Below are 23,949 nucleotides of genomic sequence, written 5' to 3'. Positions count from 1 at the left end.
CAACAGATACGATAGGGAAATTCCCAAGTAGTTAGCATAAATAAATCACAGCAGTATTCCCTGAAATGCACAGAATGCAGTTTTAACCTTGTATTTCTTCCAGTTTCAGTATTTCACTTAGATTCAAGTTTGAGGTTTTTTTAAAGGCTCTCATAATTTCAAAAACAATCATCTAACTTTCCATGACGGCTGGCTCCCAGACACTTTTTAAAGCTGATGTAGCTTTAAGCTTCTGGCCCTGAGTACTTCACAAAAAAACCTCATGTTCTGGTTTGCTAAAAGATTTTCAGTGGTCATTGATGGCCTACAAAGATGAAGACTGCTCTCTCACGTCTTGGCTCTCAATGTAAAGAAATGCAGAAAGAAAACAGAGAAGAGACAATGCCTGATTTAGTCCTCGCTTACCAGAATGCCCTGATCAGATGAAGTTTCATTAACCGGGGAAGGAGAAAAAAGCATCCTTTTAGGATGCTCTTAATATGGCTACATACTGGGTTAAAAGAACTTACTGCCTACAGCACTTGATTGCTTTCCTCCCTGGAATACTCTCCTCATTTCCTTGTGGACCTCTCCCCAGGGGCTTCCCAGGGTAGGAGAAACCCTGCAGTAAGAAAGAGTGTAGAGATAAAAGAGTGGTGATTCAAGATTTAGCAGCAGAAAGCTTGTGGTTAAAGGAGCTGCCCTAGGTCTGACAGAAGAACGAAAATGCAGAGATGTGATAAATTTAATGGCAAGGGAAATCAGAAATGAAAAGGAAAAAGTGTCTGGAAAACAGATATGCAGAACAAGGAAAACATGAAAACATAATTAGCCTATTAGGAAAACAGCAACAAACAAACAAACAAACTTGCGAAAAGGAAAACAGCAAAATAAAGCAAGCACCCTGAATTAAAAAAAAAAATTGATGTAGAAAATGTTTAAAATTTAAGTGATAGTGATAAAATTTAAGTGATCGCATTTAAAATTTAAGTAATAAAAATCAGTGATTTTTGATTATACCAGTGACTTTTAGTTGTATATGTCAATTTAAATTGTATTTGATTTGTATTCTTTTGTTAAATTAATCGCATAACGTTGTGCTATGGAGATGATAATGATAATAGAAGCAAAACCACATGTGAAATCTCAGTGAGGAAAAGAAGAGGTTTCTTTCTTTCCTGCTGTCAAAAGGCACAATCCCAGACCTTTTAAAAGCATTAATTTGTGGACTCCAAAACAGTCATCCTCTGTGCTGGTTAGGAATGAGAATTCAATATGTTACTACACATGCTCCCACAACACAAAACTACCACATAACTGTACATAAATTGTCTTTTTGTGAGATAGGCAGAACAAGAACGTAAATAGCATTACAAATCATGGCTGACATGCACTGTCAGATCTGGGTGTAGTGATTTACAGACCAACCTCTTTGTGGTATTTATTACCTCTGGTCACTGATACTAATTCTTCAACTTTAGTTTTATCAAATACACTCTCTCTTTCTTTGCAGTTCAAAACAAAACAAACAAAAATGAACTGAAATGAACAAAGTGGTATGGCCTCCTACTCAACAGAAAAACAGCACGAATATCAAAACAACTCCAGCCTCCAACTATTGCACTGCTTTTACCCTTAATGTTTTTTATAAGACTTTTAAGCCTGTGTTACTTTTTTTCTAAGCATAAAGAAATTATTTCTCAAAGTATTCTTCACTGACCAAATTGAACTGATATCAAGCCTAAATACAAGCAAAGCAAGGACCAAATTTTGAGGTCCATTTACTCATTAAAATTTTTGTTGTATGTATTGTAAGCACAGATGAGGATTTATTTATTTTTTTAAGGTACAAACTTTTTTAAAAAAATCTAAATGTTTCTGTTTGCTTCAGTTATTTTCTGCACTCATATGCACTGTTGAGATCTGGGAAAGCAAATAACTAAATATACATCCAAGGCTGGAACTTCAAATGAAATCAGTAAAGTTCTGCCAGTATGAGCAAACAGGAGTGATCCAACCACTCTTAAAAGAACAAACTAATAAAAGGAAGACTTACTTCAAGTCTCTTCATATTCTACTTCATCACATGTAGTGAATAAAGATGACAACTTAAACACTTTCAGTTCACATAAAAGCAATATCTATTGCAAAATCGTTTGATAATTCGTTAGATGTATTGGCTATATGCTCCCAGAAGAATCATACACAAATAAATCTTACTTCCATTTATTTACAGCAAAATGTATTTATGCCTACTAACCAAAAAATACTTTATTAAACATTCATAGATATTGCAAGTAATTATTATATCAGTTTCATCACCAGAAGATTTTTATATAGTATCAATTTTCTATCCGCCTATTTACAAAGGCTTGTAAAGACCTTTCAGGAAAGTAAAATATATGAAATGTTTTACTACACAGCAATACACTAAATTTCATTCTCACTCAGCTCGTTGACTTAATGTTTACTTAGTGAACCTGAATTCAAAACAAGATTCATTACATTGAAGTGTCTTAACTTTTGGCAGGGGTAAAAGTACCATTAATATTTAAGAAAGTTTAATTGCAATTGCCAGTTGAAAACCCAGTGACAGCAACAGCCAAATTCAAGCTCTAATTTTAGAAGCCAAATTTTCCTCAACCCGTAACCACCACCCTGAAAAAGTTGTTATATGTTGTACATCATATGATACACTTGCATGAAGACTGCCTCATTAAAACCAAATACCCTTCTCCCATAGTATTGCCACCATGCCGGCGTTATGGCAGGTGGGTACCAACAGACCAGAAGCTCCTGCTCAGTGCTGTGCACAGACCCCTTTCACATGTTTGGCCCATCAAATACTCTGTTAGCAAAATAGAGTTCAGCCTGAATTTCACTGATATCTTTAACATGGGATGAAGGAAGATTACAGCTGAGATTGGAGTGAGTTAGGTTCAGATATGGGCTATGCCTTCTGCTGCAGACGGGGCTCCTTGTACAAAAGGGGCCATTCCAGACAAGACGAAATGAACAGGAATGGTTTGGAAATCACTTCAAAGGTTAAAACAAACACCGTAAGGTGCCATGTTTTGGATTTATGACTAAAGCAGTGTTGATAACACAGCAGTGTTTTAGCTATGGCTGAGCAGTGCTTGCACAGCACCGAGACCTTCTCTGTTTCTCCCACTGCCCCCAGCAAGTGGGGGTGGGGAGGGGACACAGCCAGCTCAGATGACCCCAAATGACCAAAGGAATATTGCCCCAAAGCCTCAAAGTTTTCTTTCCTTTGTTCTTCTGATTCTCTCGCCTAGTTCTGTTGGTAGGGGACTGAGTGAGCAGCCGGGTGGGTGCTTAGCTGCTGGCCAGGATTGACCAGCCCAGAAAAGCACACCCAGACACAGGAAAAAATGAGCAACACTGACAATTGTTTCAAATCTTAAAACCAAACCAAACCAAATCAAAATACAACTGATACCACTGGCCACTTATATTCAGGTTGGTTATCTGAAAACAAAAAGCTCTCTCGTCTTCTCCAGTTAACAAAAAGCTACTTATGCTGTTCTATTCAGGCAGTTTACTACATCATAATTCACATGCCATCTCTCCTCCTAGCTGTATCTTTAAAAGTCTTTTCAGGTATTAACTTGAGACAGAACACTCCTATTTCACAGCTGAAAACGCTGAAACAGAAAATAAACAAGCCTAGGGGTAACAAGGGTCTCACACTTGGGCAAAAAATGTTTGCAGATAAAGGCAATGTCTGGCGTAACCTACACTTTCCTTGTTTTCCTCAGTAATTCCCCCCACCCCAACACACACACTCTGCTGCTTACACCAAGGTAAGGTAAATTCATATCAGGTTTAGCAACCTAAAAAAAAAAAAAAAAAAAAAGGAGCAACCTATATTTACTGGCACTTCTTCACACATTTCTTTTTGCTACACCCATCCTTCCTCCCTTTTTTCCCCCTTGACTCTTTACACAGTATTTCAGTCTGCTTAAATGATTTGAATGACAGACTTGAAAGGTAAAGCACTCCAGTTTACCACTTTTTTTTTTTTTTTCTATAGCAACAGAGGATGAATGGAAAGGGAATAAATGACACAGTAGTCCTTTTATACCCCCTTCTTTTTTTCCAAGAGCATTCTTTTTTATTCCCCTTGCTTTCAATTCAACCCATTCACAAAGGATTAGCATAACACATCTTTTTATGCTTGTAAGGGTTACAGCTGTAATCGCTTCACCTCATCACTTTACTTAGAAATCCTGTCTCCAGAGGAGTAATTCGATTACTCACGACAATCCAACTTCTGCCTAACCAAATAGAAATTCATTATAATGCTGTGCTTGTGCATCAGTTTACTCTGAGTGGATGGAAAAATAAAACCCAGCAACCTGAGTAGTTGGTGTGAAAGGAAGAAAGCTATTGTTGCCTAACAAAAGACTAGCAACAAAAGACAGAATGACTAGCAGAAATTCCTAGTCTCACCAGCATAGTAGCCTCCAAACTAGTAATGACCTGTACCTTTTAAAGGCCTTGGGTTTCAAATGGGCACTGAAAGTCTATAAATTGAGCATCAGCTTGCTTCAAAGTGACTAGTTTTTACCAGCTATTGGGTAAGCGTATGTAAAAACCTGAGACAGAGCTTTTGCACAGGCTGAAGAATCAGACGGGAACACCTTCTGTCGGTGGGAAATATCTGAATATGCACACATGCTCATCCTTGCAAAGGCTTCTCTTGCCTTCTGCTTCTGAAATTCCAAAATGCACATGATGCATTCTGACTGCATACTGCTTAGCAGTAAAACCAGTACCATCGTTAGCAACTGACAGTGGATAAGGACAGAAGAAAAAGAAAAAGAAAAAAAAAAAAAAGAGGACAACTGGCATCTCCAAATGACTTCCAGTTGTCCATATGCCCAAAAGCATGAATCTAAGAAAAGCTCATGCTGACTGTAGCACAGAAGGATAGCACTTGGGGCAGAAGCACAGATGCCAGGATCATGCCTTCTATTTAGAAGTTGAACATTTTAGTTTATTTTACATTATTTCTGTAGAATGATTTAAGAAGACCAGATATAATGGAATAAGTTCTCAAAGGCAACATTTGTTATGCCAAAGGTTTAGGATTATTAGGGTCCAGCTGACAAATCTTTAGCTGTTAGACTGGTTTAGGTCTGTTTTTAGCTTTCGGAGCCCATTATTATCTTCTTGATTTTTATTTCCATGGATTTCTGAAGATTTCAGCACAACATATGGGTGGCATTAAGGGCATTAACGATTTAAAAACTTGTATCATCACGATAAAAACATGAAGTCTGAAATGTATTTGGAGTTAAATGCAATACATATACTACTTGTGGTCAAGTTAAATGTTGATGTGTTCATGTTTGCATTAAGAAGAAAAACACAAAACATCTTGTTTACAGTATCTGTATCAAGTAAGCATTCCAGACTTACCCATGAAGAAAGTAATTCACTGTGTTTACTTTAGTCTGATTTCTTTTTAATCTGGATTTTTTTTTAAATTAAATATTTTGCTCTTTTACATTCCCATAGGCACTTAACCTTTATTGTGATGTGTGTGTACTTTATGGTGACTGGAAATCAATAATAATCCCTTTTTATCTTGAAAAACTTAAAATATCCTTAAGACAGCATCTTTCTTCAATACCACCCATGGGAATTTACTAATAATTATACTGTTAGAATGGAGAGGAACTGAGCTTGTGGAATAAAAGCCAGACTTTAAAATGAAATTAAGTCCTCAGAGCATAAAAAGAATAGTTGGTTATTGTTATTTTGCAAGTTCCTGTTCAACATATACACAACTTCAATAACTATGCTTACTCTATAAGGGCAAAGTATCAGCATCTTTTTCCCTTTACTCCTTAGCTAAGAAAACAGAGAAGAGAGCAATCCTCTAATCACAATCTCACACTCTGACCCTAGTGAGATATCCAGGTCCAAGGGGGAAATCTACAGCTAGACAGAGAAATGAAGCATGATAGTCCCAGTGTTCAGCCTTGAATTCGTAACACACCTCAAGAAATGGAGTGAACCATTCAGGTAAGGTGCATACATTGTCTTTTGCCTTTTGACATCTTTTGATTTGCCATTGCTTTTTTTTTTTTTTTTTTTGCTGAAAATTAAGTTACAATATTAATTTCTATAGGGGTGTGCTGTTGAAGAAACAAGTTGTTCTGCTCACAGATGAGAACTTCTGCCACACTGTGCAGAGAATGCAGGCACAGTTAGGAAGGGCAACGTTACATGTCACAATGGAAAAAACACCTTTCTGTTTAATAAGTAACTTCCACCAGAAAAGTGGAAATACATCATATTAAACTGGGCATTAATCATAATAAAATTTATTTACAAAGAGCACAATGCTTCTGGAAGACACAGTGAAAAAGCCTCAGCACAAACACGAAAACATGGATTCATATTTCATAAGCCTTACCCCAAAATAGAGACAAGTCTTCAAGGATGTTTAACCAAGTTACAAAATATGTTGCAGAACTGTAAACACCACAAGTTAGCTACCTCATGCTTATCAGATACAGTACTGTTTATTCTTTGTTATTATGATATCTTTCCTTGCTTTGCTGTAAAACATCTCATTAGACATTCAGTCAGGAGACAAAGACCCCATAGTTCTCAAAATTAATGCTACATAAACATTGAACAGTAGAAAATGGCTAAGAGTACCTTTTCTCATTAAAATGAATTTAAAGCACAGTAGTCAGTTTCAAAGTGGAAAAAATAAATGTATCTGAAATCTGTATTTAGTTTCTGGTTTAGGGAATTTTCATGTATCTTCCTGTCTCAAAACATTTATACCACAATATAAATTGGTTCTAACTACCTTAATCATGTTCAACGAGGGAATAGCTACATCTTCAGAGGGGAGGGAAAAAGATAAAAGACTTACAGTCAGCTTATCTTGTATTATTTTATTTCTCCTTCAGCCTAACAAATGGGCAATGACAAGTGTATGTTACCTTCTTAACTCCACATACATTTCATAGGAAATTACACACTCAATGACTACTAAGTGGGTTTTGTAGGAAAATTGGATCAGTATCGGTGCATTTCCATTAGCTGGTATCTCTAAAGGTAATCTCCATGAACCACTTGGAATTGGAGTCAGGACACAGACCCTCTCTATCTTACCAAAATGATGTTGAGTAAACTGGTAAAACAATACATTTAAATGCCTACTGATGTTGCTGTATCTGTTTTCCTGGAAGATCAAGATTTAAAATAGCCTTTTGAATACCTTAGGCATGCTAAATTTACTATTTTTTTAACAAAATAAATTCCTTAAACTATTAAAATTTTATGATTATTCATGATGAAATCACTTGAAGAATGCTATTGTCAGTCTCAATACACCATATATTCAAAGTTCAGTTGGTATCATTATGATGATTTGTTGCAAATCTTGTACTACCAGCACTGGGAATGACAAACCTCTGCTTGATAAAATACTTCTGTATTGGGCTTAAGAGCTCTCCATTCATGTCCAAACGGAGAATGATGTACAGCTGATGTGCTTTGCTTTGAAGAGAGGTCAATGAAGCCAAAGCAGTTTTAAGAAGTTAAAGTTTATCAAGTTTTATCACTTGATAAAAGCAGCACTTGTTTGTTATCATTTTGAAATAATACTCAAGTATCTTACTCAGCAGATGGACACATCCTAATTTCCCCAAACCTAAGGAGGAGTAATGACAGCTATCGGAGCTCTATCATTCTGGCTGCATGACCCCATCTCAGCCATGACAGGGGCTACATCCCAAGTTCAGACTCACTCACAGCTTTATTCTGAGCGCCTAGCTACACACAATGTGCTACATATCTGTCCAAACTGCTCACCGTGTCTACAGGCTGGCTGGTGAATGATGAGGCAGTACATGCTTGCTCATGCAGCAACTCTGCCCAAGTGGCTGTTCCTCTTCTACAAGCTACAGGCACCAGGTCATACAAAAGTCTACCAGCTTCAGGTCCAGCAGCTGGGTCAGCAGTCAGCCATCAAATCTGCAAGTCCAACATCCTCACACTATACTCAAACCAATGCAACTACAGTTTCTGTGAAGAACAAGGGCTCTACTGAGCTTTCCTAATCACAACACAAGGTGATCTGGGAGGCCTGATGTGAAAAAGTGAACTATTGTTCCTGTCGCTGAGCTTCTGCTGGTCAGATGACTGTGCTCCAAACATTGCAGTACTGCGTGCCTGCGATCTACTGCGTTACATTATGATCTACCCAAGCAGCACTGACTTAGTCCTTGAACAAACCAAATTGTTTTATGTAAGGAATTGCTTAAATTTGCCTGGAACTGTTCCTTGAACGAGTTACTTAAAAATAAAGCATAAAAGATTTGTAATTGCCAAAACAATTGGGGAAAATACTTTTCAGCCGGTTGTATGCCATCTCTCCTATAAAATTTCATTGTCTGAATTCCACCACTACTACTCAAAACGGGACATGCAGGAAATGACTATTTCTGTTGCTTGATTCTCTGCATAAACAAACTGATTTCACTTTCTGAATCTGAGAAAACTGTTCAGTTTGAATTCAATTTATATTAGCTAGCAAAGCTATTTGATTTGGCTAAACAACATCATGCTTCAGAGCTTATGCAGAGCAAGCAATATTATTTTATACAAAGGCAACCAGATTAGCAGCTTTCATATTTGGACAAGCATATAATGAGATTCAATTTGCCCTCTCAGTCCCTGAACTGCCAGCTACTTATGTTGAATGAGCATTTCTAAATTCTGTTCAAAACAATAAATTTGTAGATTTGCAAATAGGTAGCGCCTGCCACAGATAGCCACCATCCCTTCCCATTTTACTGCGGTATGACCTAGGCTGAAAAATATAACTGGTTGATAACAGCAACAGCATGCCCTACCTTTAGATATCTGTTCCACAGTTCAAGTGATGAATCAAAAATGTAATCTAACCCTGATGGTTAATATCTGATGGTTATTAATGGGGACTCATCCCATAAATTCCTCAACAGAGTAATCTGAAAAATCAACCTTCCTATCTGACATCTATAACAGAATTTTCTGTAAAAGTGTGAGTTGAAAATTAACTGTCTTATTACATATAGGAAACATCATCTTTGATCACATTTGAGAAACAGAGGAGAGAGGCTGCTTCCAGATATATCATCAAGCAGATGTTCACAGAATCATAGAATCATTAAGGTTGGAAAAGACCTCCAAGATCATCTGGTCCAACCGTCCCCCTACCACCGATATCACCCACTAAACCATGTCCTTAAGTACCGTAACCATGATGAAACGCCCAGTGCCCAGGGTTCATGGTCCAGTATCTTACAAAGTTTTACACCAGGGCAAGGAACAATAATCCTCTCCTTTGGGTGTACAAAAGGAAGTTCTGTGGAAGACGAACACATGAACATAAGTCCCTGCATGAACATTATGGTTTAGTGACTTCAAGCAGAATGGGGACTAGCTAAAAGCCTTTCTAAAATTTAGAATAACATAAAAGAATAATACCTACAGGATTAAATCTTTAAAAATAATCAGTTGTAAGAAACACTGAATGACTATGAGAAAATCCCTTCATGTCTGCAGAAAATAATGACAGAATGTTGAATTACCAGTGCCTCTAAAATTTGTTAGAAAACTCCAGGGAATGCAGCACGGTCATTTCAAAAAAAAGGAAAGATAGTCTTAATTTAGCAAAATCTGAGAAATTAGAAACAGATTAAGGATTAACCTGAAGTTTGCTTGACTACGTATTTTTTCCTGTAATGTGTCAATGAAATAGGAAGACAATTTAGACAATTTTGGATGGTATTAGTGTACATAAAAATTAAGGTTCACAATAAAACGATGCCTGTGCTTGTGCAAATAACTTCCTTCCATATGTTGAGGCAATTTTAATGCCAATTGCAGTAATTGTAGAATTCCCTTTCTCTCCCTCTCATATAGAAAAAGAGTTGTCCTTTTACTACTGTTAGAAACAATCTTAACAGCAAAAACTCTGACAACAGTTCCGCCACTCAATGATCTGCTTTTCCTGTCACTGTCTAAGGGTCCAAACAATAAGATATAGAAACAGAAAACACATTTAAAAAATGTTTCTTCATATCACATGATTTACAAAATAATATGATTTACTTCTTCCATATGTGGCCCTTTTAAATGGCACAATCAGAAACACGATAGCACCAGGGATGGAAAGTGATTATGACACTTGTTTGCCATCAAAACATAAGGATTTGGTTTTATTGTCAAAGAAAGAGACCCATTTTCATGATACCGTAAAGTGTACAGCTGTAATCTGTTTCACCACCATCTTCACTTATGCCATACAGCACCATTCTGATTTTAATTGCGTGCCATGATGGCGTAAGTACCTATTCTCTTTCAGAGCAGAAAATCTTCAGATGTAATTTCCCTCACTGTGAAACTGATGACACATAACTGAGTATTTGCCTTAAACTTGCCCATTAACCACTTCATCATGATACCTCTGAGCTTTTCTCTTCATTTTAACTACCCATAGAAACTGGCTTTGGGCAAACTGTTGTCCGGCATGAGAACTAGCTAGGTCTGGCATAACTGCACCTACTGTAATCTTGCTTCTGCATCAACAATTTGTCAGCAATTTAAGAGCACAGCATCCAAGGTAACATCCTGCAGCTTTGTGGAAGCAAGGGCATGAAAGCAGTGCACTGGAAATGGTTTGGACGCTTGATGTGGAGACCATTACTGGTCCAAGCTTTGTAGCCGTATAAAGACTGGCAACAACTAACGCATAATAGACATTTACTTCCGTTTGAAGCCAGATGTCTCTCATTTCAGACATGCTGGTTTAACATCCTAAATACTACACTGGCTTTTGCTATTCCCTGCATGACTTTGCTATCAACTGTGGTGTTTTAAAAAAGCACACTGCTGAAGTGGCAGAGCTGTTCTCCCAGATTTCTGTAGTCAGCGCAGACTCCTGCCTCAGGATATTTTCCACCACAGCAAGGTTAGAGCAGGACCTCTTTTGTTTTTTTTTTTTCCTCTATGCTAATGGCCTGGCCAAACCACTTGGCAGAGGGGCTGAAACAGTCAATAATATGTCGCCTGCTTACATACGTGTGAATAACCAATACTCAGTCATCAGCAAAGAGCAAGTAACACAATTCAGCAGATATATGACCTTTGATTTAATGTTCAGGTTAAATATTCTGCCATCTATGTGGTATTGAATGTGGACACCTTTCCTGTAGACTCGACAAAGGAAATGTTAATCAGAAGTGGCAAAGGATGCAGACTGTTTTGTGACCTCTTTGACAGTAAAAGGGTTCTGGAAGTCCATCTTGATCAAGAACCTTTCACACCATGTCACTGTGAAGCACGAAGAACATTCAGTCCTTTCCACATTGCTGAATTTGCACAAAAGCCACTGAATGCTTCCAAAGCCAACAGCATGGAAATCCACATACTGGGTTGCAATTCTGTTCTCCATACTTTGTATTTACCTGGCTACAAAAACATCTCAAAATGCCTGTAAGATGCTTTCTGCTCTGACATATAGTTGTGTGATAACCAGACTATTTCTAGAAAGATCCTCCCTCCTGCAAGGTCCATCTGCATATCCTTCTGGTAACGATCTTTCTAGAAATAGTCTGGTTATCACACGACATCAGAGCAGAAAGCAGTCCATACTCCTGAACTTCAGAGTAATCGTCTCCGTACACAACTGACAAAGCATCAATCTCTATATTTGAGCAATTTGGCAGCTGTGCCAATCAACCATACTGACTTTCTCTGCAACACATTTGACAGCGTTTAGGAAGTGCTACTATGCTTGGCAATGCGGCCCCTTGTTTCTAGATGACTAGCTGTAGAACTTCATTTAGCACTTTGTCAGAGATGACAAGCAAATAATTTAATAAACCCTTGTAATGTTAATGCCAAGGATGTAAAATTTCTTTTCATTTAAAAAAGTTAATGATCATATCAGTGATCTATTTGCCAAATACACGATTTTTACTGCACCAGTGCTAAGTCCTAGCATGGTAAGGAAGCTGCTGCTATCTCAACATTGAATGTATCCGCTGTGTCTTGTGTAAGGGCACATCTGAACTCTGGGACGGCAATGACCAGGAAGTGCTCAGAGCACAGTATCACTACTGGGGTGTCATTTGAGGTTTCATTACCACTTCTAGGACTTTCCTACAAACTTCCAAAACCAATAAAGGTGTGCATATTAAAATCTCGCAATATAATGCACCATTTCATGGAACCAGTTTCAAGCACGACTGATCTTCCCCTCATCAGTTTGAACTGTAGCTTCTGTACTGGCACTAATGACGGTAGTAATACAACTGTATGTAGAAGTATTTCAGTATTTCAGTATTTGCATCAGCAACGGTTTACTTTTTTGGGTACAGAATTCAACTTGAACATCAGTAACGTGTATGGCAAAGCCTATTGCCAGTGTCAGTTTTCTGACATGCCCACTCATGTGGAGAAAGCATTGTTCCAGCTGCATACAGACTGGTTGTAAACACAGCAACTCTTAGAGTCCCCTTTCTCCTTTCTTTAAAGAGGAGAAACAGTACTGTCCCTCAATGGGGTGGCTCCAAAGCTCCACTGCTACACAAACAAGGCAAACTCCTGTTGCTCCTGGGCCAAACACGCACTTGAGATGACTGTGATGGGCTGCCAAAGGCAGCAATCTCTGCCTGTACTTTCTTCAACTCCAGACATCACCAGAGCCATTTTTATCCAATAGTATAGTTTATAGCAGTATAAAATGAAAGTGGACATGTTGTACGGGTGAAATTTGGCTGATGAACCCAGTCCTAACTGATGATGACAGTTCACCTTCTCTAAACACTTGTATAATTACTTACATCCAAAAATCATCTTAAATATGACACAAAGAATGTACAGACATAGGAGGAGGCAAATAAGAAATGATGAACGAACAGACAAAAAGGGAAAATAAAAATCAGACCACAAGAGTTCTAGCAAGTGGTCATTTCAATTTTATCTACCTTAATTAATATACCTGTTTTAGTTCTAGCAATTTTAATTAATATATCTAATTAATATAGAAATCAAGAATTTTCTGTTGCAGTTAAGTCTAAACGTTCCTGTAAGAAAAGTAAACTTCTACATTTATGTCTCCATATTCTTTAACTATGAATGCAAAACATTCTATGTCCATGATCTGATTCAAGAAGTAATATTCATTACAGCTGAAAAGACCCAAGAAAACAGGCACCTAGTACTAAAGCATACATGCTAAGATACTCCTCCTTCTCTTAGAGCAGCAAATCCATCATCTTTCATTCTCTATCATTTAAATATTAACTAGAACCCTCTACATGAACTTGTACTTTTGAAATGCTTACTACTTGGTTCCTTTAAGGTTCCTAAGACTTCGATTTGCTCATAGCATCTGCATAAACTAATTTGTTAATCACCTATTACGGGAAATACTGCAACATTTTAAAATCAAGGAAAGCTAACATTTATTACATCTTTGGATTCAAACTTTCCTCATGCTGATTGTTGATTTTTTTAATATACTGCAAGTCGTTATCACTAGTGTTTCCATTTACAAAATTACTGATTAAAAAAAAAAAAGCAACCAACAACTATCACAAACCAATTAAATTTAATACAGGAATTATTTGCATGCAATAAACTTATTCGGTATGGAATGTCTTTAAAAATAAAGCTCTCTAGGAAAGCTATTAGATTTATTCATTATATTTATTAGATTTTTTTTTAGTCCGTTATATTTTTTCTCACCAAAAGCAGTCAACTCCTCTTTCAAAAATAGTAATAAACCTATATTCTTGGAGACTTAGAAAGGGACTGGAAAGTAGAAACTAATTCTGTTCATAATTACTCTCAGAGTTAAAATAAATGGTTCAGCTTTAGCTGATGGACAAACTTACGAAGTTGATTATAACTAGAATAAGTTGCAAATATTTTTAAAGCCTTTCAACTAGGAACAGGGAGAGTAAAAGACTGCAGAACTTTGGTATTTTTTTCTGCAAATACATGCAAGGTAATTTTTAGACACTTCATATACTGCTTTCCTCATATGTATCTTACAACAAGATAACTGTATTTCCATAAGCTCAGGCCAAGCTACAGGCACACACACAAAAAGGTAATTTTTTTTCATTTTTTTTTCTGTTACCCTTGGAAGGAACCCTTATTTCTTAAGAGATCTCAAGCAACAAGCAAAAACAAGCACTTCTCTTCAGTACCTTATAATAAGGAATGGGAAACACATTCTCTGAAAATTGTTGTCCCATTCATATCCACCTGGTAGTTTCACTTAATAAATTTGGTTGTTATATTAAATTCCTTTTTACTCAAATAAAAATTTGGTAAGTCAAATGCCATGATTTTGCTACTCTCTGCACAAACACAGATATACCCATATTATAGGTTTTGTGTCTGGAAATCTGGAGGCGTCTCTAAGTTAACAGCTCTTTTACAACCATCATCAAATATTCCATGAAAGGATCATACAATTTTTTATTTACAATCAAAGGTATCACTTATCAGAACTGACAGATGTAGTTGCTCTCAGAGTTACTGCAATTTCACATACAAAAAGGAAAATAAGCCATGCTAAATTCTGTTTCCATCTCTGGAAAGCAGAGCAAGTTAGTAAAAATGTCCTCTTTGTGAGACAAAAGACATTATGGAAAATACACTGAAGTTTAAACATATTTAGAGCTTTTTGGTATGAATGAGCGAAAGGAAAGATATGACATTGGCAATATCTGCATTCTTCTCTATATTTAGATTGTCACGTAGGTCTCCAGCACCTATTATGATGGTACAGCTAAAAGTCATTTTAGGAGCATTGATCCAAACATAAAAACAGCACTGAAGGGAGCTTCATTTCATATATGTTTAGCATCTGATATCTTCCCTCATTTGTGCATTAACTGCTAAGACATATATGAGCATCCTGCTACAGGAGGTGATTTGACTTTCACAAATTTCCCTGAGAGCAGAAACATCATCAGGAACAATTTCAAGGAAATAATTATGGTCTAGACAGATTTATGACTTCTAAAGACCTAATCCAAAGCACATTAATGTCAGTGAAAGGACTCCCATTGACATCAAAGGCCTTTGGATCAATCCCCAACTGCTATGGGAACGAATTCAGAGCAATAATGATGGTGGACTAAATGCACACTTGCAGTTGAAATGTTACCACCCAGACCTTTTTATTTCTCAAATCAGATTAAAAAGTAATTTTCTGCTATTTCACAATTACTTCCAGATGCGCATCATCTCAAATGGCATTTTCATCCATCTGTATGAACCAAACATGCATAGAGATGGAGAGCTTCTATGTTGCCTGAACTAGCAATACAAATGAAAACCACAAGGGAAAACAATTTTGGAGGTGAAAAAGTTCATGGTTGAAATGCAGAGTGAGAAACTTTGGACTGCATTCATCACTTCTAAATACTTTGGGATAGAGCTGCCAGTCCCACTAGTACTTTATTTACTGCCACAGTGGATTTCTTCTAATTAAATTTTCAATATTTTTCTCTAGTCTTCTAAACAAAACAAAGGGATACACGTAAATCAGTGTTAGCCTCAAACTTGGCAGCCTAAAAACTGTCAGAAATGTCAACTTCATATATTCTCTGCTTAATAACAGTTCTGCTGTCCCTTCTGTCCTCTTAAATGTCTATTTACATGCTAAATAATTTGAAGCATCACTCTTCTCTGACCATGTTAATCTAGTTTCATTCTGTTAGCAGTTGATACAATTTTAGATTGTAAAATGCCAATGTAATGTGCTTGTGGAAACCCATTCAAATTTTAACACATTCAAAGTCAACTCTAAGATATGACTGATCAGTCATCAACATAATGTGTTACTCTGAAGTGCCTGTCATTGAAATGGTGCCTCTTGAATTCACTCCTCTAGCAGTACTTTGGTTAGGCAGGTTCAGTTACCATGTATTCATCATGATATGAGCATACTATGTACTGGTTGAACTCTGCCTTAAAAAATTAGTTTTAGTAAGTTTGAGAATTTTCTTTAGGAGATTATATGCAACACCTTTTTGTTGAGCAACGCACATTCTGCAGCATCACTCCATCTTTCAGTTCCTAATGAATATCTGACCTTAGTCTCTGTACCTTTCTCTGCACTTCAGAGAAAAAGACTTTTTCTTCCTTCTTCAGTTACTATGTGTGAGAAACTAGATTATTAGTGACGGGATAATGCTGCTACCTAGATTTGAAAAATAATGAGGTAGAGAACAATTAAGTTTTTTTTAAAAAAAACAAACACAAATTGATGGTGATCACTGGTTACTAAGAAGATCTGAATGGGAACTGAATTCAGCTTCGCAGAGGAAGGGAATATAGCCTGAAAGTATCCAAGGAATTGAAACAGTTCTACTGCCGGACAATAATGAAAATGGTGCTTTAGATATGTTCTACCCACCATCTGCACAACAGGGAGTTGATTTTAACATGGTTTCCTTAAGAATCAAAGCTTATGTGAACAGATTGTATACGTGGGCAACTTTCATACCCTCTCACCACATCTAATAACTTGGGACTCTCTTGGCCAATTCAGTCCAATCTGGAGAAGGGCAAAAGTCACAAAGTCATTAAACTCTTACAAGCTTTGTGAAAATAAGTGTTCAGATAAAGGGGGAATCCCATTATTACCCTAAATCAGGGCCATCAACGAATCACTCTGGTATTTGTTCTTCAGTTGCAAGTACACATGAACTGCTCAGGGGATGACTTTTTAATCTGTTGCTGTTCCAATATTTTCTTCCAAAAAAATTAACTCAGTGTATTTTAATACTCCAGACACTAGTAAAACTCTCAGCTTACTCTAAAAACATCTTTTCAAGACATGCCAAAAGCAGCAACATATTTAGTCATGATTTGGCAGCACCTTTTAGATGAGTTCACACTTGAGTACATTTTGTTATCAGAAATGTAAGAGAACATTGCACCTGGAATATACAGATTGAAAAAGCATGAGAGCTTTAATTTAGATTTTCTGACTTTCATTAGCTTGATACCAATAAATAAACTATTGAATCAATTCTCAAAGGCAGAAGGCAACACCTGGGAATGATATGTGCAAAACCCTCAATGCATTAAAATATGTATGAATTATCGTAACAGAAGTCTGCCCAAACAAACAAACAAACAAACAAATCAGGTGAATAACACAACTTAGAAAGTCAAATTATCGAGGTTATAATTTTGGGGATATGAACTTCTCCAGCACCAAACCATGACATTACTAACATATTTTTTCCATTTTTACATCTTATCAGTGTGAAACAGGAGCTGTAAAATGCAGATTCCTTAGGAGTCGTAACAGAAAAATTAGTTCAAACCAGGCCCTTGAACAAGGTAAAAACGACAGAGATTCATTACTTGCCAGACTTTGCTAGTAACACTGAACTTCACTACCAGGGAGATTTGTCTTACCTTTGTATGCACCTTTAATTTCCCCCACCCTCCAAACCAGCTCTTAATGATTTTTAATGCCTTTTAAATATGTTTAAGGCAAAATTCAGTTTGACTGGCCAGCTGTAGGCTGCTTCAGGTCACAGGAGATTGCACAGGACTATGCACAACTTTTACTGAGGATGCACAAGGCAAGGTGAGACAGTTCTCTTTTCCCTATATTTATTTCGGTGGGTTAAAAAAACAACCAACCAATCAAACAAACAAAACCACAAAACAAACATTTCTGATGGAGACACTAAACATGCAACTTCTCCTTGGTCAATGATTCAAAGCATACCTACACACAACTAAAGTATCAGGGTAAACAGATGAATATATTCATAAAACAGTATGTTAAGTACACTTTTCTTCAAGCACAGCAAATAATGTCATTATTTTTGTGATGAAAACACAGAGAAAATTTCTGTATCAGCTTCTTAAAATGATTTAGAATACCAGCATAAGTTAAGTTGACAGATATGAATGCATGTGACTTCGAAGTGATGATGTCTAACTAAATGCATTCTTTCAGAGCACGAGAAAGCATTTTCATATAACGTTGCCTCCCCCCACATCTCACTTTTTATCAATAAAAGTCAAGTCAGAGAAAACACATTACTTTTTAGTTCCACATTGAAAGAGTATGGTACTGATGTGTCGGGCGATGCCTGAGGAATTGGAACAACCTCAGGAACACGTGTCTTTAGCCACAACAGTGAAGCCAAGATTTATAGCACTGCGGTAAGAAACTTGCTACTCATTTTCCATTTCCTTCAGACAAAAGTAATTTGTGTACACATGACTACTGTGGGAGAGGAAGGCATGCAAGCAACCATCTTCAGGCTTCTTGCTCCCATGAACATTGCTTAGAGATCAGTGGCCTGAACACGGTTAAGTAATTTTCTCATAAGCTAGGTGAATTTCTTTCCCATTTTGTTATTACTATCCAGAAACCTTATGATGAAAGAACCACTACTCTCCCCTACCCCATTTCATATTTCTGCAAAACCTAGGCTATTTTGGAGAGAGAGTCTTTTCAAGACTCTCCCTTGACTTAAATCCCAGCAATACATGCTTGAAGTATATAAATATTTGTTCATGCAAATATACTTAAACATTTAATCATGTCAGGGAAACATAAGAAAGATAATGCTGATGTACTTTTCATAGGAGACTTAGCTCACAGTTTGAATTTCCTGTTCTTACTAGCTTCCCCCACTTGAAGAAAGTATTAACGAATCTTGAGAAGTACATTTTACTTTCCAGTTTCTCAAGAAAACATTTTGTTGCTACCACCTCACTAGAGGCATCAGCTTTTAATTGGAACAAGTTTTAAATTGAAAGAAGCAATTGAAAAGATGGTGCTGATGTGCCACAGCAGTACCTTAAATGCCTGCTTGCTCATATCTAAAGTTGTTTTTTACGCTGAATATCAATATGCAATTAGAAAGAGACAATGCTAGCAGTGCTGGGCCTCTGCAGAGCATTGCTTCAGCATTTGTTAGGTCCTTTCTTGTTCATGCTGCTGGAGTCTTTCAAAGAACTCATGTTGACATAATCAAGCAACCACAATGAACAGCTATAAATACAGTCAAAGCAAGAGATAACAATAAGCTGAACAACTAAGACCCCATTTGAAGATGAAACTGTATTTTTGAGTGAGCAGTATGTGATTAACCTGCTGTATGTGGGGTCAATATGATTTATTCTCACAGCTATGCAGTCGGTCTTAGCTTTGGGCCTCACTCGCTATTAAAGACACACAACTTCCTCAAATCACCCCTCCCCTATGCCTATATAACACACTGTGCTGTTACTTATGAAAATTAACTACCGTGTCCTTCATTTAAATGAAGGAAAAAATCTCCATCACCACTGCTTAGAAATAATTGTTTGAGGAGAGCAGAGAGGAGAAAGGAAAGCTGTCCTGATTTTGTCTGACTTCTGAGTATTGCTAGAACAGTACTTGCCTGGCCCAATACCAAAGAATAAAAAGCAGTAGCTCATTACATTTTAAGACAACCAAGTGGTTCAAAATACAGGAATGGTACTGGCTTTGGTTCAATTATTTAACAAAACCACCACATTTCATTAAAAAGCTACTTTGCTTGGGGGGATGAACCTCTTACCTTTTGTAGCTATTCGAACACACTGAGTTTTGGTTTCCTGTTGAGAAGGGAAAATTAAAGAAAATAGTCAGAGCAGGTTCCTTTTTCTTGCCCTCCCCACTCCATAAATTAGCCCTAGATCTGTGAGCAGCTCAGGGACATTGAACCAGGTGGCTCAGGGCTTTGGGCTTAGCGGGGGAGAAGGCTGAGTCATTTTGCCTTTACAGAAGCAGCAAGCTGGATGATACCTGCCTAGGCACTGATCTGTGCTATCCATGAAAATAATGGGGAGAAAAGGTGCAGGACAGCCCGGATGTAGCAAAATTACAGATAAGTTAAATCAAATGGAAATTATGCCATAAGAATCCACAGTATGCAGTGGAAGAAAAGTGGAGAATCGGTGGTCATATTTATTTCAGGGCACAGAAACTGTGAGCCACGTAGCAAAAAAAGAGAAGGTACATTTGTTCAGCACTGTGCACAAACTAAATTGTTTTGTTGCATCCAGACAGTCTCAGAGTCACACGGAGCATGTTGGCAACCCTCTCCTTCATGCTTCTGAGGGTGGAATGAGCACAGAAGCAGCCCAGCTATCCCTTCACATAAAACATACTTGATCTACAACCTATATAATCTGCCCAGGAAAGACAGTGATTTGACAGGGATGTGCTTCCAAAGAACTTGCATATGCAAAGACAATTTTTATGTATTTTGATTTTTTTTTCCCTTCAGAAGTTTGGTTAGCAATTGAAACAAGTGAACAGAAAAATGACTTAGTTATGCACACTCCGTACAACTTGAACAAACGAGGGTCAGCCATAAATGTATTTCTGACCTTTTTGTAAAACGCACAGTTATTTTAAAGGCAAACACTGAAATGGCATAAGGTTGCATGAGAGGATGCAGCTGCTGCTATATTAGATCATTCTAAACAATACTATTGTATAATTAGAGAATATAATAATGGAAGCTTCATTCTATGAAATGTACTCCATCTAGTCCTGCCACCTGCTGCATTGCCATCCCAATGGTTCCCTGTGCCTCTCTCTCCTATTGACGATCCCTGAGCAACTTTTGCAAACACAATACGTAACGAATGAGCAAAGTAGTGAGTTGAGGGTTACCATAAGTGCTCCGTAAAGACAATTTTGCAATCTAAATGAACCTGTGTGAAGTTTATGAATATAATCTTACCTAACTGGCACTCTCCCCACTTATTAGATTTACTAGTCCACTTTTGTTCAAAATGTCTACGAATATCACAGTATAATTCTCATCCCAACCCTACAGTTTATTTCAGAGCATACTTTACTTCCCCTTGACTATTTTGGTGATCCCTCTGGTTTACAGTAAAGCACCTGTTTAAATATTCTGTAGCTCAGAGGTTATCTTTCAACCACTAGATCTATGTCCTGGCAGAATGCAGTGCAACCCCAGCTCCCCAAACCTCCCTCAAATCCGTGTAGGAACAGAAATACGATCCAAAGTTTTAAGTCATACCAGAGAAAACCACTTTAGTATCAAACTCTCTCACAAACTGCATTTTGAAGTTAAAGTAAAACATTATTTGTTCTTCCCTCTTCATTTACTTATCCGTCAAAATGTAAAAGCCAATATAACGATCTATTTATGTATTTAATATTTTTGTTTTACTCCTTCCTTGCATTTATTTCTTGGGGAATTAAATGAATTTCCTTACAATTTAGTCTGCTGGAAACCAACAACAGGAAAGGGAATTACATATAGAAAGTACGGGAAATATGGATGAGTAACTAGCAGTTAGTTTTCATTTTGCGTTGTTTGCTTCACATGGGTCTACAGATAAAATCTAGAACGACAGAACAGTCTCTTCCACCAGAAAAAGCCTCCAGTTTTCAAACAGCTCCAGTAAACAAATTCATTAGTTCCTGCTTTTTCCTCATTCTGACTTGATGCACATGCAGTTTTCATAACCATAAGTAGGTGAGATTTTCTTCAAAAGGCTCCAAGGCAAAGCCCTTTGTTAGTTATGGCTTGCTTAGCCACAGCAGAGACCCCAAGGGAGATATGGCTTCTGCTCTTTTCCAATGGTCCTGGTGAGCATCAGCTGCTATCAATCTTGCTATCTATCAGGCACCTCTTTTCTGGCTTCCCTGACATTTCACACAGAGAGCCTTACAGACACATTACAGTGATTTCCTTCCGTTTTCTAAACTATAAATTGAAAAACTAAATTTTTAATTATCTGAAGCTTCTGTGCCTACCACCTTTTCCACCTTCCCCGACTTTCATTTGCAAGAGAGAAACCATTCGAGAGCAACAGCATGGGGCTCGCAGAGCCATGGCGTTATTCCCACCTGGAGTCCACTGTGGTGTTTAACTTCCTGCCGCTTTTTTCCCTTTCTTATGCACACAGAGCCAGCTGCAGTACTCAGCAACGGAGTTAAAAACAACACCAGGGAGGTAATGAAGGTGAGCACCAGCCAAACTTTGAATACTGCACAGCTGTAAAGCAATCCTGAAGCAGACCTTTCCATAAAGGCTCTCGGACACACACTGTGGGCCTGGGGTTACTCTAGCTCTAGCAAATTTTTTATTTTTTATTTGATGTTCAGCGTGAGACTCTCCAAAAGTTCATAACATTTCATTTGCCCACTGAGCAGCCTACTTTCTGTTTATCCTGCAGTAACAAGCGTGCAAGTCCTGAGAGCTGGGGAAAAAGCACTGGATGCTATTTACCAAGGAGGCAGAGTCACAGCACTGAAATTACTACACTCAGACGATTACTAAGAGATATTAAACACTCATCTAGTAACAGTTACTATGATACAAGGGTGGTGTGAAATGCAAATGGCAAGCTGCCACGCTGTCACAGTACAGAAGCCAGCACAGGGATTACAACGGTGCTACTGCCAACACCCCCAGCTTCGGCAGCCCCCCTTGTCACCACGGGCATGCCTTTGGCTCTTTCCAGGAGAAAGGTCTGGCTGGCACTCACCTTCTCAACGCTGCTCATGGCCTGGAAATAGATGTTGTAGCCTTTCCGAGGAGCCAGCGGGGGGTTCCAGAAGCCTTGGTAGGTCCTGTTGTCACCCACGGTGAAAGGGGCTGGCTCCGGCAGGTTCCCAGGGGGCAGCTCGGCAGCAAAGTAGTACGGGGATCCTCCGCTGAGAGCTGTCTGGTAGGTGACGGGGATTTGGTAGCACTCCATGGCGCCCGTTTCTCGCTTTGTGCGGTGCGGGTGCAGCTCCTCAACAACGATCTGGTAGGCACTGGCAAAACAGAGGAAAACCCACTTATCTTTAAAAGCACCTGCTATGGCCAAATCTCTAGTCTCATAAAAATATTAACCTGACTGCTTTGTGTGAACTTAAAAAAACCAAAAACAACAGACAGTGGATGCATGGATGCACAGAAGGCACGAACACTTCATATATATATTCGCAAATGTAGCAAAGCTATATAATTTAGTCATTGAAAAGAAGCAGCATCTATTTTTTTTCAGGAACAACAACAATACAAGTATATATATACAATCTCCTAACAATGATTTTGCTTTTGGAACAACAACAGCAACAAAATAACCAGGAATGAATCTGACTTTAATCTACAATAGATTAAACTCTTTGTCTGATAATCGGAAACATCTGAAGTTAGCGTTTTTCTTTGAAATAATACTACAGAAAGCTCAGCTTCAAGGCCCAACATAATGACTGCCTCCAGGCTGTGCTTGAAGCACCAATTTGCAGTTGTCATATCATTAGAGACAGAATGTGCTGACAGGCTTCTCCACCTCTTGACCTTGCTGTGGCTTCTATCTTGGCTCAGAGCTATGCAGATCTGAAGTACAAGTGACATGCTGTAATACAAGCACAGATGGACAGAAATCTGTCCATTCCACCAAAATAGACTGCCTCATTCCTCTACAGTTGTCAATGATAAAATGTTACAAATTGCTGAAACAGATGGCATTCGGCCTATTAAACTGCCATCCCAACCCCCCAACACCTATCTTGAAATGGTCTGTGGCTTGGTCACTTCTCCAAATCACCTTCTCTAAATAGAACAGGTAATTATCATTCTTCTTTCTCCTTCAGGGTAACTACCTAACTGCAGTATGCTACCAACTCATTACCAGCTCTCCCTGCAGAAGTACAGAACTTAGGTTGAAATAAATGAAATAAAACAGCTTTTTGGTTTCTAAAAACTGTATGTACATGTATATATGTCTGTATACACACATGCATTATATATATATATTCACATCCATACACACAATTCCTCATCTACATGCAGATACATGAAAGGATGGATGCAGGGCCTTATGAAAACAATCACCTTGTTATCAAGATTAGTAGGAAAATATGCC

General features: G+C 37.8%; 1 protein-coding gene across 8 annotated transcripts in view; it reads right to left on the bottom strand.

The window, feature by feature from the left end:
• PTPRK (protein tyrosine phosphatase receptor type K) overlaps positions 1-23,949 on the bottom strand; it is a 421,389-nt gene that overhangs the window by 53,596 nt on the left and 343,844 nt on the right. For all 8 annotated transcript variants that reach the window (XM_080586782.1, XM_080586784.1, XM_080586779.1 and 5 more), the window contains 2 exons: positions 22,579-22,852; positions 19,623-19,659 (listed from right to left, as the gene is read on the bottom strand). In XM_080586782.1, the coding sequence (XP_080442908.1) occupies positions 19,623-19,659; positions 22,579-22,852 (311 nt within the window). The remainder of the gene's footprint in view (positions 1-19,622; positions 19,660-22,578; positions 22,853-23,949) is intronic.

This window comes from Anser brachyrhynchus (genome assembly GCF_964034855.1).
Source record: "Anser brachyrhynchus genome assembly, chromosome: 3".
Classification (NCBI taxonomy): Eukaryota; Metazoa; Chordata; class Aves; order Anseriformes; family Anatidae; genus Anser; species Anser brachyrhynchus.
The sequence above is the reverse complement of the archived record's forward strand: the minus strand, read 5'-3'. Positions and strand labels throughout refer to the sequence as shown.